Here is a 16,634-nt window from a genome sequence, read left to right on the forward strand (position 1 = left end):
TCTAGATACATATTTTAAACTTATTTTAAATTTTTTTACATCGTTGTGTGTGTTTAGAAATAATTTCAAAATATAATACATAATTTTTTAGGGATCACAAGAGATAAAGTAGCTGTTAGAAACTAATATACACACTGTTACCTCTCAAACAGTTAAAGTTAACGGCATATTTGGACGGAATAGTGACTATGGGTTACAACTTGCACAGGAATGTAAAGTTCAGGGTGCATTATGTCACGTTTGATAGTTCAGGATCTTAAGTGCGTTTGGAGCAATCCTAGGGGTTACAAACTGTAATTAACTCTATTTAATATATTAATCTTTTCAAAAAGTTTCATTGTTTCAATATTTTATTATGATTATTGATTATATCAAATAAATATTAATATTTCTAGCTAAAAACTTAATATGTTAGTTTTTGTTGACATAAATTGGCTTGCTTCTGAGAGTTTGGTGGTGAAGAGAAAATGGGAATATGCATGGGAAAATCTGCAAAATGTGCTCATGCTTCTTCTAATCAGTTCATGGGTATGTCTCTTCTTGATTTTTGATATTTCTTACATGAACAATATGATATGGTATGCCCTTCTATTACAATTATTTACAATATTCTTTCTTTTTCTCATGATTTTGAGTGGAATTGCGAAAGGTGTTGATTTTAATTTTGTTTGTTTGTGTGTATTTGTTTGTTTGTTTAATCCATGTGTTTTGTTTGGTTTTTGGCAATTTTTCGTGTTACATGTGATACGCTTCGTTGTTCGTTTCGCATACGACGAGGCAACTTGATCGATAGCATAGCGGTGGTGGCCGATGGTGGCGGTGACGGCGGCTTCAGGACGGGATCCGGTTTCAGAAAGGAAAGTGCTCTAATTGTGCTTTAATTGAGGGCGGTAATTGTGCCTAGTTAATTATGCCTATTTATTGAGGACGTAAATTGTGCCTCAATTATTGAGGGCATAAATTGTGCTTATTTATTGAGGGCGTTAATTGGGCCTTATTTGAGGGTGTTAATTGTGTCTTAATTAAGGATATTAATATTTTATTATTATGCCTTAATTAAGAGCTTAATTGTCTCAATCATGAGTTATCATGATTGTGGGAATATTTTGATATAATCTGTTAAATATATCGACTTATATTCTTTTTGTTTCTCTTGTTTTATTTTCAGGATTCTTGGAAGAAGGCCGGTTTTCTTTTCGGACATTAAAGTTTTATTGTCTAAATTTCCCCGGTCATCTTGCATGTCCGACGGTTAGATAATAAGCTTTCTTGAATGAAAAAATTATCACGTGCCGATTCTCGTTGAGATTTATTCTCATTCTAAAAAAAAAAAAAAAAACTTAATATGTTAACATCTTTTTAACTACTTAATCTATTTTGTCTTCGAAGACATTGACAAAATTAAATACATTCTATATTAATTATGTCTAAGCGTTCGGTGACATTATTCTCAATCATCTTTAATTATTATTATTATTATTATTATTATTATTATTCTAACCCTGATTTTATATATATTATAGGTATTAAATCTAAATATTTGTTAGAAGTGTTTTGGATAAAAATATTGATCTATTAAAAATGATTGCTTTCATCTCATTGTGATTCAATTTTTTGATGCGTATTTCATTATTTTTAAAAATAATATTTGGGTATATTATATTTGAATTTTTTTATATAAAAAATTAGATTTTAATTTTTAAAAGACAGAAATATTCAAATATATAATACATACATGGATACTTTTTATATTTTCAATTTTATAGTCAAACACAACGAAAATTTTATGTCATATTTATTTTTACACGCAGAGTTTAGAAATTAATACAAACATATTTGTGCCAAGGATCTTCAACCGAGGTCAAAATAGTAATATATGGTATTTTATTTACTTTTATTTATAAACGTTAAAAGTAGAGTTTATATTTACAAAATTATCATTTATTCTAAATTATTTTTAATCTCAGGAAATCTATCCAATTTTCTCATACAATATATATTTTTTACTTATAAGTTATAACCCAGAAAACCTTTGGATAGAGGTGCAATAAAATTAAGACAAATCAAAAAACTTTTTTTTTTGCTAAATAATCAAAAAACTAGTTATTACTTAGCAAAATAAAATAAAATTAGAGAAATCAACTTAAATGCAGACAATTCAACGAACGAAAGAAAGGTCTCATCAAATTTCTTACATTCAAAGAGGATGAGACGGATCTTGTCCTAAACCAACACTCATGAGACTCAGATTCTTACAGCCTCCAAACATCCATCTCTGTAAGTTGTTGTACTAATCTAAACTCTTTAATTAATCAACTTTATAGATTTGTTTATGTACATATGTGTTTTATTGTCTTAAGAACACATTGAAATGCAAGAACTTGAAACCCTAACACAAATTCAAGATCCACCAATAGGCTTCAATCTGTTGCCAAATCTGAAACCCCCCAACAAAACTTTAACTTTTCATCAAATCTCTGTGCTTTTTCTCACTTTCTTGGCTTATGCTTCGTTTCATGCCTCAAGAAAGCCTCCTAGTATTGTGAAATCAGTGTTGTCCCCTCAAGATGGTGATGATTCTCATTCTGGGTGGGCCCCATTTGATGATTCTCATGGGCCACATAGGTTAGGGGAGCTTGATCTTGCGTTCTTGTCAGCCTACTCTGTTGGGATGTACTTTTCGGGGCATATTGGTGATCAGATTAATCTTCGGGTTTTTTTGAGTGTTGGGATGGTGGGGAGTGGTGTTTTTACTGTGGTTTTCGGGTTGGGGTATTGGTGGGATGTTCATGTGTTGGGGTTTTTTGTGGCGGTGCAGATTGTGTGTGGGTTGTTTCAGTCGATTGGTTGGCCTTGTGTTGTGGCGATAATGGGGAATTGGTTTGGGAAATCGAAGAGAGGGTTGATTATGGGTGCATGGAATTCGCATACGTCGGTTGGGAATATTGTTGGTTCGGTTGTGGCTTCGTCGGTTTTAGGGTTTGGATGGGGTTGGTCTTTTGTGTTACCTGGAATTTTGATACTTTTGGTGGCGGTTCTGATTTATTTGTTTCTTGTTGTGTGTCCGGAGGATATTGGGTTAGAGTTGACGGATAAGGAGGTTGAGATGAGTGTGGAAGGAGAGGCATTGGTGAATTCGGAGAAAAAGGAAACCGAGGGTGTGGAATTGCACGAGGGAGAGAATGTAGAGTCCAAGGCTGCTATTGGGTTCTTGGAAGCGTGGAGGTTACCCGGTGTGGTGCAATTTGCATTTTGCCTTTTCTTCTCGAAACTGGTTGCTTACACATTCTTGTATTGGTTACCATTCTACATAAGGCACACAGGTACTTGCTGGCTCACTATGTTTTCTTGTGAAGTTTCAATACTTTTGATTTGGTAGAAATGGATTTCTGTTCAAGGGTTTTGCATACATTGCCAATTAAAAGATAGCTAGGATTTGTAGCTTAAAACTAGGTGTGCCTTCACAAAAGTTAGTGCTCTGTATCTGGCCATTGGTTTGCAGAATATTTATGACCTGATGTAGTAATAATCTATCATCTATACATAAGTATACACTTCAAACATAAATCTTAGACCTCCAGTGCTTTTAACTTGCCTCCATTTGATAGAATCTATTGTCGCCTTAGGCTCGGACCAACTTTTTCTTGGTTTAACACTTCATAATTATTACATATACATGGCAAGCAGGTAACAAGTTAAGTTGCAAGAATTTTTAGAATCGCAAAACCTGCCCTCCTAGGCCAAGCCTGTGGTGACCACATTCTTGTAACTCATATAGAAGAATAATTGATTTTGTTAGGTTAAAGTTGTTCTTGTGACTGAATTAGCAAAAAGCAGGATATGTGTGTATTTGTTAATGTGACTATACCACGGTGAAGTAGAAGTACTGATATACATTTCTGTTTTTTTGCAACTGTAGCTGTTGCTGGTGTGCATTTGTCGCACAGAAGTGCTGGGATCCTTTCCACAATCTTTGATGTTGGAGGAGTTATCGGAGGAGTTCTGGCGGGTTATATATCTGATTTGATTGAAGCTCGTGCAGTTACATCAGTCATGTTTCTGATATTATCGGTTCCTGCCCTCGTGTGCTACCGCATTTATGGGAGCATATCTATGTTTGCAAATGTTTTCCTAATGTTCCTATCAGGATTGCTTGTAAACGGACCATACTCATTGATAACAACTGCAGTTGCAGCTGATCTTGGTACGCAGAGTACAATTACAGGAAACTCTCGTGCTTTGGCTACTGTAACTGCAATTATAGACGGTACTGGATCTGTTGGAGCTGCTCTTGGTCCACTTCTTGCTGGATATATTTCAACTAGAGGGTGGAACAGCATATTCTTTATGCTTGTTCTATCTCTTTCTATTGCAGGGTTATTGTTGTTCCAAGTTGTTAAAAGCGAGATCAAAGGGAAGCAGAATGCGGGAAGATGGCTTTGGCTTGGCACATGCTAATGTAGGCAGCGCCGCTCCTCTACTGTATTTAAACCAGACATATGATACGAGAAGCTTGCCTAGAACATAAATTCACTTTTTTTTTTAATTTCTTCAAAGTTGTTTTTCTGATGTAAAGCGATCATGTACAAACTTTGTACCATACTACAGTATATATACACAAATTTTTGTGACAATCAATTTTACTCGTTTCATTTGTTAAGTACTTCTAATCATATTCAAGTATAAGCTTCTGGTGTATAAGCATGATGGGAATCATAATTAATCAGTTGACCTATTGATTCATAATTAACTGAGAATTTATCAGAGATATTTTGAATAAATCAACAATTTTCAGTCAAATAGGAGTGTAATTGGCAAATCAGTAAAATATTTTTAAAAGATTTGGGATTTTTAGAACAATGGCTATAAGGTATTAAGGTATGCTTAGATTTTAAAACAAACAGTAAAAATTTGATGTACTCAGAAATCAGAATTGGAAAATTATATCAAGCTACTTGCAAATAAATCTCATGTATATCAGGTACTGATCACAATGTGCTACATTATAATTCATGCCCTGGATTACAATGTGCTAAATCATAATTCATAGGTACAACCAGCTAAATTGTTCAAATATAACTTCCTACACTTGGCAGTGAGTTCTCATTTCAAACACCACATAGAACATAGTTTGCGACGCAACATTTGTGAAACGACACAGGACCATACAACTTGGACTCACAAACCCATCTACAACTTGATGTCCCCCAAAGTGGAATACAATGGTATTCTTCCCTCAAATCTTATTGCTTTTTCTCAACAATTCTGGCAAGCAATTGCAGTTTTAGTTATCTATATTATTTCCTAGGGATGAATATTATTTACAACAATCACCTAATTTATCACAAGGTAGTCTATCATTGTGTCATCGTCCATCATCATCATCATCATATTATATATTTGTTGAATTGCCAAGAATATTAGTGATCTCTCTATCCATCAAGATGAAACCTGAGATTTTGAAGCCCCTCTGCGGAAATGCTCCTCCGGACTCTTCCCCTTTGAATCACCATGTTAGGAGGTGGCTCTAAGTGAAAACAAACAATCACCACTGTCAAGTTGTCGATTGCTCCCCTCTTCATCGCTTCTTCCACAACTTCTTTGCAGCATAGCTTCACATCATTGTGTTCCTGGAGTCTCCTACGGACATAATCTACTGCATTTTGGCTACGAAATACGTCCCAGATTCCATCACTACCAATTATCAAGAATTCATCTTCCTTTGTAAGTGTTACTAATTTAAGTTCTGGTTCAGCACTAAGGGGACCAGTTTGGGCACCATTTTCTTTCAGTCCTTGGATATGCCAATCACCTAATGCTCGAGTGACCCCCAACTGCCCATTTAAATAGCCATCATCTATGAATCCACCCAAGGACTCGATTCTCGTCCGTTCAATGTTACAGCAAGGCCTGTGATCTTTTGACATCTCCATGGCCACTCCATGTCGAGATAAGACTGCCCGACAATCTCCAGCATTAGCGACAAGTAAAGATCTGCAGAGACATCACATTTTGTTAACATCAAACAACAAGAAATTACATTGGAATTCCTCCATATTTTGCATATTCAAAAGATGTATTCTTGGCCACTGGGAGTCGGATCAAAATACACAGATTCATGTAATCTAGGAACCGCACAAAATTTTGGGTCCAGTTTTTGGTGTAGGGCAGCACAGAGAAAACATTAATACTCTGCTGTACTGTCATAAATTGTTAACATCAAGCTAGAATCTTTTCCAACGTAACTGAAAATTTGAGATGCCAAACCTAGTGTGAGGACCCTTCCACAGCAAGTTGACTCTTTTTATGATCCTAAGATAAAGAGCTAAATTTAAACAAATGTTGAGAAAATAGAAGTACAACTCACCTCCCAAATATCATTGCAGTAAGTGCAGTTGTTCCAGATGACAAGGCAGACTCAACGGAGCATGACTTAGCAAAGGCAGCATCAGTCTCCATGAATGATCTTGAAATTACTTTTTCGAGTTCAATAGGAAAATCAGCATCCTCGACAATGACCCTCGGCAAATGATCTCTAACAAAATGGGCTGCACTCTTCCCCCCATGGCCATCAAACACCTGCAAATTAATTGCTAATTCAGACCTATATATAACTAATTAACAAAATAGGATATAAAATAGATGCCTAATGGGGAAGGGAAAAAATATAGTAAAAGGAAGCGTGTCCCTCAGCACCCAAATAGCCATATTATCAGTATATCATATTTGTCTAATCTTGTGTTTTCGTACTACACACTCATATCCCCACACCCATATCCTTGCTTCTTCACCATTATTGGTATAACCACATGTTGCTCCATATACTTCCCTTTGTCTAAAAATCACATCTGCATCTTGCAGGTATACACTACCAGCATGATCATAAATCATAATATTGTTATATGTATGTTTCTTAATAAGGTTGTGATACGGACCGAGGTTAAACTTTGAGATCCATAATCTGTTGTACTAATTTTTAGGATTTAGCCAACTGACCACATCATTGTGTTGCCTTTGATACAGGAAAACATAAACATGTCCACTAATTTTATGCGACCGCATGTAAGCCATGTGATTAACAAACTATCATACTATCCAAATAAAGACATCTAATTACTCCATTAATAACAACATAAGCAACATTACTCGACCAAGTACACAACACTACAACAGCGTATTAGTTCCCCGTACAAGTTGCGGTGACAACTTAATTTTTCACCACATCAATTAGTTGTCATCATTGTCAATTCTGTCAAGTAAGAATAGTCGAAAAGGACTTACACCATAGAAGGAGATAGCTTCCTTGCCAAATGGATAACCAAACTTCTTAGCAAGGTCTGCAATACATATGTGAGTATCCTCCATGTAAGACCGATGACCAATGTCAGACCATTCGCCAGAACGAAGGGAAGGCATGAATTCACTTAACAAGTTCTGTTTTTTGTCAGCAACAACTGTATCTTCACATATCTTCTCGAGCTGAAAATAAGAGGGATTGGACAATTTTAATTTCAGAAAAAAGAATAACAAAAGCTATATATCTGTTTGCATTAAACATAACGTATATACTGGATCTGGAATTCGCTATGATGTATCTGATGATTAAAATTTACATTCTATGGAAAAACAAGCATTCCAAAACCAAAAAATTAACAATTGCAATTATTAGAAAACCAGACAATATACCGATGTACAAGAACATGATAACTTAAGAAAAGCAGTTCTGCCGTGTGGTTGGAAATTTGCAGGAGAAATGACAATGATCTATGTGCAATTGCTTCTGAAATCTGGCTTTAGGCTCTAGCATGCAGGGTGATAGAATAGACACATGTGACATCTCCAAGGGGACGACATAGAGAATATCCATAAATATACCATAGGTTCTAGGCTTCTAGCAAGGACTAAGATATATAATTTTTTGAAACTTTGAATATATTTCACCTCATTTTTAATAACGCAGTGGACCTAAATCGTAACTACTGTGGATTAAAAAGCAACGAATGAATAAAGAAGGTACATTAGATGATAAATCTGAAAAAAGGAGAATATAGAAGATAAATTATAATAGCGGGAGGATTCCATTATAAATAAATAAATGAACAGATCTTGTCCAGAATAATTCTTTATGATAAGTGGAAACCAAATCACAACTAGCTTCACTTTTTGGTTAAAGTACACGTCCAATTGTACTAATCATAACTTATAAGTTCAGTAGGGGCCTAATATAAACTCGCCTACAGATCTAATACTTACATTGATAGCTGGACATAATTAACAAAACAATCGTTTATGGATGATTACATAAATCATTAAGCTCTAGTATGTAAGTTCATTAGTCAGACACCACACAAAAGAACTAATCATTATTGAGTTAACACGGCACATTTTACATTGAAATATTAGCCAGTCTCACATCCATTTTAAGATTTGTGCAGACCATAGAAGCTATCATATACATAGGGCGACTAGCCAACTCAAGTCCATTCTCTCTTATCTTCTGGGAAAAAAAAAAGAGAGAGACAAAATGCCCAAGGAGGATAGCAACTTCTACTGTAACCTATAGGCTAAGTGACTGTTCGGCTTCATAACTAAAACACTGTTTTCTATTTTAAAAAACAGGGAGACGGTTTTCAGAAAACAGATGTGGTGTTTGGTCCCGTTTCAAAACGGTTTCCAGAAATATATAATTAGAAAACAGTTTTTTAAAACATGAAAATGTTTTGTCTGTATATAGAAAACAGAAGTAAGGCCAAAAAACACTTAAGTTTGTCACGTGGGACTAATAAACCCTGGACAAAGGACTTATGTGCTTCAAGTCTATACAGAGTTCAGTCCTTAAGTTGTTTCATGGACCAACATGTTAAGGGTTTAATTGCAATATATTAGGGGGAAATTATAATTCTTGGAAACATAGTGCAAGGGTTAATATATATGGAAGTTTATCCAGAGAAATCTTGTTGTTTCATCAACCATTCCCACTACAAATAGTAGCTGGAGAATTTAAGCTACTATCACAGGCACTCGAATAAATAAAGCTACCAGTTCCTTGAAAGTTGCGGTAAGCTACAAACATGTAAATGACAAATTAAGAACGAACCTTAACCCTCCACCAAAGGTGACCACTTAGTGACACTTCATGAATATGGCTCACTTATCAATTATTTAGAGATCGATGGAATAAGATATAGAGCACAAAAATATAGATGTATCCAACATAACACAAGGGAGTTACCTAATACTTAAACCCAACGAAGCCAAACAATAAATTCCATATTAACTAAGAAAACTTAATTACTAATTGTATGAGAAGATCCTCTCCAAAAAACTTATCAGAAATAATATACAACAAAACCTAAACACACTATCTAGTGGATGCCCCTCCTATCGTAGATACTCCTCTCATTAAAACAAGAGATGAGATTCGAGCAATCATTGAGGCATATGTGTGGGATTATCATGTAAAATCTATGTGGATGCTCACTTGCCTTCCAAAAACAAAGCATATCCAGCAAAATCAACCAAATAAGAAGTAAAAACAGGTAGTTACATAAATTCCCATGGTACAGCAAACTATAAGCCAAAAAAAATATTCCCTATACACATCAAAACCAAAATTCAAACTATGCAACTAAACCAATCAACTCAAACAAAAACAGATCAAGATCATAATTTGAAAACACACACATAAATAAACCAAACAACAAGCAACCCAAATTGACCAACCACCACAAAAAACACACCAAGACTTCATTTTTACTTTGACCAAACAAAAACCCACCAAAACAAGCATCAAACAAACCAAAAAAATCACAAAAAACAAAGAAAAAAGACATATACATACAGGAAATGAATCACCCAGATGGCCAATCTGCTCAGAATCATCATTTCCATCACCAAGATCACATTTTGACAAGCTTTTACCCCAATTCTGGATCTGGGTATCCACCAAATTGACAGGCTGCTGCTGCTGCCATTCCTCCTCGGGATTCTCGCCACAACCCAGCTTCTCCATTCCTTCACAAACTTGCTCTGTGTCTTGCAAACACATTATAAACCACCCACTAGTTAAAAAATTCAATCTTTCTTTAATAAAAATCTGATCTTTATAGTGTTTGAGCAACTTGTGTGTTTCACAAGGGGAGAGAGAGAAGAAAGGAATCTAAAAGCCCAATAATTTATTAAAATTTTGAAGAATACAGGGAGATATATAAGGTTTTTCTGTTGGGGAAGTTATAGGAAATGTATACATACAAGTGTGTGTTTTCTATGTGTGTATTTGTGTGTGTTTGTGTTTTGTAATGAGGATTAGATAAGAAAAATAAGAGAGATGGTGTTAAAAAAGTTCCAGACTTTTCTAAGAAAGTGTGGCTGTGATGTAAGCAGATATTTGTACAAAACTCCATTAGATTTTGTTTAATATCAAGACAAAGTAAAGGTGGAGAGATCTTAAATGTGGACACACTCTAGCCCACTATGAATATGGGTATAAATTAATTATTGTTTTTCCTCTTTTATGTGAATTTACCCATGGTATGAAATTTGCAAAATCTATTCTTCAATTACAAATTCTGCTCCCTTCGGGGATCGAACTCGTGACTAAAACTATACATGTCCTTTCTTTAACCGGCTAAATTAACCCGGCAATTTTTCAATATTATGAATAATGAGGTCATTGTAGTATTATAAAAATTATATAAAGTATAATTTTATAATTTATTTAATGTTCTTATTTTCTGAAAAAAAATTTTATATTTTAATTATTTCTTTTGTAAATCCCATTTTTAGCAACATATATAGAACATATTAGATTTAACGCATTTATAAATCAGATATAAAATCATATTCTTTTTAATTGGGTATCGAATCGTTTGTAAATGTATCATACGTACGATTCTATAATTTACAATAATTAAAATAAAATTATACTCACTAATAAACAAAAAATCGACCACAAATAATTTTAGAAAAACAATAGCGTACTCATTCCTACAATATCATCAACGACATCAACCTTCGATAAAAATATTTAATTAAATTATTTTTTTGCTTAATTTGTACTCCTGATAAACTTGAAAACCCGTGAATCATGACTAAAAAGCAAGTAGTGTGGCATTTTATTAATGTTCCAAAGATAGAGCAAGACAAGTTCAAAGAAAACGGTGACAAACTTGGCATCAATTTCCAATTATTGGCCTCAAAGTTACGCCGAAATGATAATGCTATCTTTCACACTTTTGATATCTACCTATAGGATTCTACTAAATCCATATAATTATTTGAGTAATCAATATGTAGGCCAAACAAATACCACCTTATGCACACATGCTTTTATCTTCATGTCAGCCGTTTCTCTTATTTGTTTACGGTTTTTTTTTTATTTGACAAGTATCTTAATATACATAAAAAATATAATTTTATTATTTATTTTTATTTTTTATTTTTAATATCTTAAACTTTTATTCAAAAAATATTTAAAAAATCCTATAAATTATATTTGAAAGGATTCTTAAATTATGTATTGGAATCCCGTCTCTTAAGACATAAATGTTAAGAGAATATATTAACACAAAAAGAACACGCCTGATATTAGGTACGAATAATATATTGTTGACGATATTAAACTTTTGTTCCTGACAAAATGTCAAAAATTCAAATGTTATTAGCATTATTATATACACAAACATATTAAAATAATGTTAAAGTATTTATTATTTGACGGACTAAAAACTTCTTACTCGAATTGAAATAATGTGTTCGCAGGTTAATCCAATTTTAGATCGTTGATACGAAATTATTAAAAAAATCTATACCGACAGAAGAAGAGTAAATATACAGTAGTGCGGTTCTGGCTTCGATGGGTAACAGTTGTGCCACATGCAACAAAAGGTGGTTGAATAAAAAAATAATTAAAAATGTAGTGTATGAAATTGGAGCATACTGACTGGCAATGAGTAAGCCACGCAAGTATTTGGGTTTGAAAGCGAAAGGGAACGAAAGGAGAAAGACGAATCACATGGTGTAATGAGAGAGAGACTCCCATCAACTTGAACCGACCAACACTATGCGCAAAGCAGTGTTCCACATTAGCTGCAAATTTAAGTTTTGCCGAGTGCTTAATTTCGAGTTGGAAGCAGGGACGGAACCAAGAATTTGGGTTGGGGGAGCTTGACAAGTGAATAACAAAGAAAAAAATATTTTTATTCATATTAGGAACCAAAAAAAATAGAACTTCACCCAGTTAATCAGAATTCTCTATTCTATTTTCTGAATCTACTTGATTATATTGATGCAGGACTTAGTTGATAATGAGCATAGACTTACTTAACACATAAATTACATAACATTTATAACTACTGAACTTTTATTTTGAAAATTACCCTAGGCTTAAGCCCAAGTAAGCCCCGGGCTACTTCCGTCTCTGGTTGGAAGGCTGTGGAAATCGAATATCGGACAGGTTCAGAATTTATCGAATTTTGTTTATTGAATTTGTGATTTTTTGTTAAATTGGAATATAATTTACCTGTAAAATATATATTCAGGATAATTGGAATTTTTTCAATAAATCAAAGATTTTCAGAACACTGATCAAATCCAACAAGATTTTTTAGTTCAGATTCGGTTTTTGATTTGGATCTGAGTTCGGTCAGAATATTTTGCAATTTTTTTTGAACTCAAATGTACACAAAAGAATAAGATCTCAAAAATATCCAAATTTGATTTGATTTAATTATGTTTTTAAAATTCAAAATATTGAGATGAAAATTTGACTATAATCGGTCCGAATTCTGATCTGAGTATTCGGCCGAGTCAAATCTGAATTTTACTTAAATAGTGTAAAAGATGAATTATTTGGATGTAACCCTACTCAGGACTAAACAGCACGAAAATTTGTTGCACAACTTTTATTTTTGATGAAGATGAAATGTGATTGGGGTAGGGGTGAACAAAACCAACCCAAACCGCAAAAACCGACCCAAACCAACCCTTTTTTCACCCGATTAAACCGAACCATTTGAAACCGATTATTAAATGGGTTGATTTTCAAAAAACCCGAATAAATTGGGTTGGGTCAGGTTTTACATATTTTAACCCTTAACCAACCCAACCCAACCCGTTTATATAAAAATAATTAAATAAACATATTATTCCCAGATCCAATATTTTTTTACCATATAGTTTGCTGGTTTTTTTTAAATCCTCACTCACCAGATACTGTTGAATGACAGATCAACTAGTAAATTAATTTACAACTCACCAGATGCTAAAACTAGAACTGCCCTTATATAACTTTTAAGCAGACTATCTTCTGATATGTAAATTAGGACAATATTTTGTTATGTATTATGAACTATGAAGTGCAAGAACAGTGAACTGGAGCAGATTGGCAATTTGGCAGCATTGACGGTTTATTTAGTTTGTATTTTTCTTTTTTGCTTGTAAAACCCGACCCAAACCGAACCAACCCAACTCATATTTTAATTAGCAATGTTGGGTTATGTATATTTTTTTTGGTTAATGGGTTAATTTTTTATAAACCGAACTAATTGGGTTGGGTCATTTTTTTACCCCTAACCCGACCGACCCAACCCGTGTTCACCCGGGGGTGGCCAACAAAATATGGGAAGAGAGTCACTAACCACTATATGAGATTTGGACAGTATCATGAGACTTTTGGCACCCTAAAAGTCTGTCCTTTAATTGATTTTTCTAGAAAGTATCCCTAAATTATTGCTATTTCAAGAAGACATGAGGACAAAAATATACTATCATACTATATGTACTCACTGATCCCGTTGTGAGTAGTGTCTGATGAGGGCAAAATGTAAGCCGTTCTACCCCTACCACATTTAGAAAAAGAGGTTGTTTCCGGTGAAAACCCTTGATTTATTGTATAACAAATAAACTAGTATATGTCATAATATAACTATAATAACTTAGCTCATGATCCTAATAAGGAAGATATGTTATCAGTATATGTGCATGGCACTATGGACAAAATCCAGAATCAGATTTTAGTATGATATATACAGGAATTGCACAAGCAAATGCAAGGACAAACAAGTATTTCTGACGGGATTAACACCCCCGAGAAGTGATTGTCGGGAATAATGAGAAAAATTTCTCAAATGAGTATCTAAGTCGTGAATGGCATTACTAGCTCGCTACGTACATATGAAAAATCAAAAATCTAGTATCCCGTTTCAATAATATATATTTATTTTAACAATCATTTGTTATGGAACCGACCCAATTCTGGTATCACGAAATCTCTATGGATTAAAAAAGAATAAAGATCGAGAGTTAAAATATAATTATACATGTTTGTTAAATCATGAAAATGCTTAAATTCAGCCCACAGTGAAATTCACAAAAAGACAACAAAACGTAAGCTAAGAGTTAAGATTAGTGTCAAAAAAGGACAACCAGATCTCTGGAGTAAAGTCCTAATGATGTTGCTAATCAAGTTTAACAAGTAGCATTTGGTTCAGATGCATCTTAGAAGTCCGAAAAGGAGGTCTTTGTTTATAATTTTTGTGTGTGCTGGTTCAAAATGTTGGACCATAGTTGATTTTAGCATATATGCTCAAGAAGAAGATACACCATAAAAGTCAAGAAAGAAGGTGTATTAGGGCAACTCCAATGCAATGCTATACTTGGTTCCATTGCTATATTATAGCATCAAAAGTAAAAAACTCAACTCCAAAGGGGTGCTATATTTGGATGCATCCATGCATAGATGCATCCTTGGTTCTATATTTGAAACCAAGGATGGATCCATCCATGTTGCCACGTCATCCTTGGTTCTATATTTGTTGAGATATTTAATAAAATTTATAGAAGTTAGGTAAAAGTTGATGAGTTGGTTAAATTTGAAACTAGTTATAAAACTTAGCATTGGAGTGCAAGTTTTATTTTAGCATCAAAAAACACTTTTTGGTGCTATATTATAGCAATAGCAATAGATATATAGCATCTAGCATTGGACTTGATCTTAGTAGTAAAATATAGATTGCTTTGCACTCATTGTAAATACTAGCACAATTCTTATGATTGGTTCTTTCAGAAATGTAATAATACAAATAAAAATAATTATATTCCTTAGTGTTTTGATATATACGCCGTGTGACTTTTTTACACATATTTTTGAGTCAATAATAATAATAATAATATATAATTAGTACTATAATTCAAAAAAATTAGAAAAATAATAATTGTAGTTATGTAGTTAAAGACCTTTGAAATATATCTTAAAAATTAAATATCCTATATTTTAAAATGGAAAGAATATGAAAATCATTTTTCGGTGCGGAACTTAACACTCAAAGTATACCAAAAGTAAATAAATGAAGTTCTCGAATGAAAAACTATGTGCCTGTTTGGGAAGGCACGAGAAGTGCTTCTTTTCCGAAGAAGCTAGCTTCTCCTTTACTTGACCCGTTTGTGTAAAAAAGCAGAAGCATTTTTTAGAAATTACAAATGCTAGTTTTTATCTCAGAGTTTCTACTTCTTTCCCAAACACTTTAATCACTTATAAACTTCTAACTTTTAATTCATTTTTTAACTTTAATCAAGAAGCACTTATTTTAAACTCAACTAAACGGCCCCTATATATTGATTCATCAACAAAGTGTGAGCCGTTAGTTGTCTCGTGTGAGGTGTGACGATGGAACACCGGAATAGCGTGTAGGTTTATGACCTGTTCCATATTTGGGCTTTCATTGTAATGGGCCAAAGTTTGCACTTGTGAACAAAATTAATTGTGATTAATCTTCATGTATTTTTGTTATGCCCTGGAAAATCTGCTCTTCTTTTTGTACCTGCTAATGAAAAGAAAGCACCTTTGCAGATAATAAGATTGTGTTTAAAAAAAAATTGTAATTTTAAATTTTAAATTTCAAATGACATGATTTTGAGATGTCGATTCTAATTTTCAGTTTTATACTTATTTTTTTATCCAAAACATTTTATTTCATCAAATTCAGGTTCTCAAACGGGTCATGATAGTTTATCAGGTGCGGGGAGATGTGTTAACCTGGGATTATCTTCATGTGTGTGCATGAGTGTAAAAACACACACACATAAGGTAAATAAACTATTGTCAGTTTGAAATTATGCAATTCAAGAAATAAGAAATATTTAGCATTTTCTAACCTTAAAACTCGAGGTTTTGATAAAGCACAGTGGATATGTGCAAAGCTCTGACATGAAGCAAGTTAGCAAGAACTCAACAAGTATCACAGTAAATACCTAAACTGATGTCCAGAGAACAAGATTTTCAAGCAAAAGAAAATATTTAAACAGTTGCTTTTGCAGGAAAAATATTACTTAAGCATTTGGAGTAGTTATCAACAAACTGGGAAAAACATTTGTGTAAAACTACTAGGAGTAGCTATTAATTTTGCTAGAATGTTGGAATAAATCGGGTTATTTTCGAGAGAGACTCTAATCTTACTCCTTTAAAATGATTAACAAGAAAACTTAAAAAGTATTTATCCGAGGTTGGGAATGTATGTGAAGATATTATAATGATCGATGAGAAAAAGTATTCGTCTGATATTGCGAATGTAACTGAAGGAAAATATTTGTCTCATCCAGTAAATAATGATCTTCTAATGTTGTTTACAAATGGTATA

General features: G+C 33.4%; 2 protein-coding genes across 2 annotated transcripts; one reads left to right on the top strand and one right to left on the bottom strand.

Moving 5' to 3' along the window:
- Nucleotides 1-2,143: 2,143 nt before the first annotated feature.
- Nucleotides 2,144-4,634, top strand: LOC108210439 (putative glycerol-3-phosphate transporter 5). The gene is made up of 2 exons (XM_017381721.2): nucleotides 2,144-3,323; nucleotides 3,920-4,634. Exons 1-2 carry the CDS (start codon nucleotides 2,372-2,374, stop codon nucleotides 4,456-4,458), a joined length of 1,491 nt encoding a protein of 496 aa, XP_017237210.1. The 5' UTR covers nucleotides 2,144-2,371; the 3' UTR covers nucleotides 4,459-4,634.
- Nucleotides 4,635-4,952: 318 nt separating this feature from the next.
- Nucleotides 4,953-10,356, bottom strand: LOC108215214 (probable protein phosphatase 2C 27). Its single transcript, XM_017387608.2, has 4 exons — nucleotides 9,842-10,356; nucleotides 7,282-7,479; nucleotides 6,368-6,579; nucleotides 4,953-5,994 (listed from the first exon to the last, which is right to left on the bottom strand). Exons 1-4 carry the CDS (start codon nucleotides 10,046-10,048, stop codon nucleotides 5,433-5,435), a joined length of 1,179 nt encoding a protein of 392 aa, XP_017243097.1. The 5' UTR covers nucleotides 10,049-10,356; the 3' UTR covers nucleotides 4,953-5,432.
- Between the last annotated feature and the right edge of the window lie 6,278 nt (nucleotides 10,357-16,634).

The sequence above is a fragment of the Daucus carota genome, chromosome 3, assembly GCF_001625215.2.
Source record: "Daucus carota subsp. sativus chromosome 3, DH1 v3.0, whole genome shotgun sequence".
In the NCBI taxonomy this organism is placed as follows: domain Eukaryota; kingdom Viridiplantae; phylum Streptophyta; class Magnoliopsida; order Apiales; family Apiaceae; genus Daucus; species Daucus carota.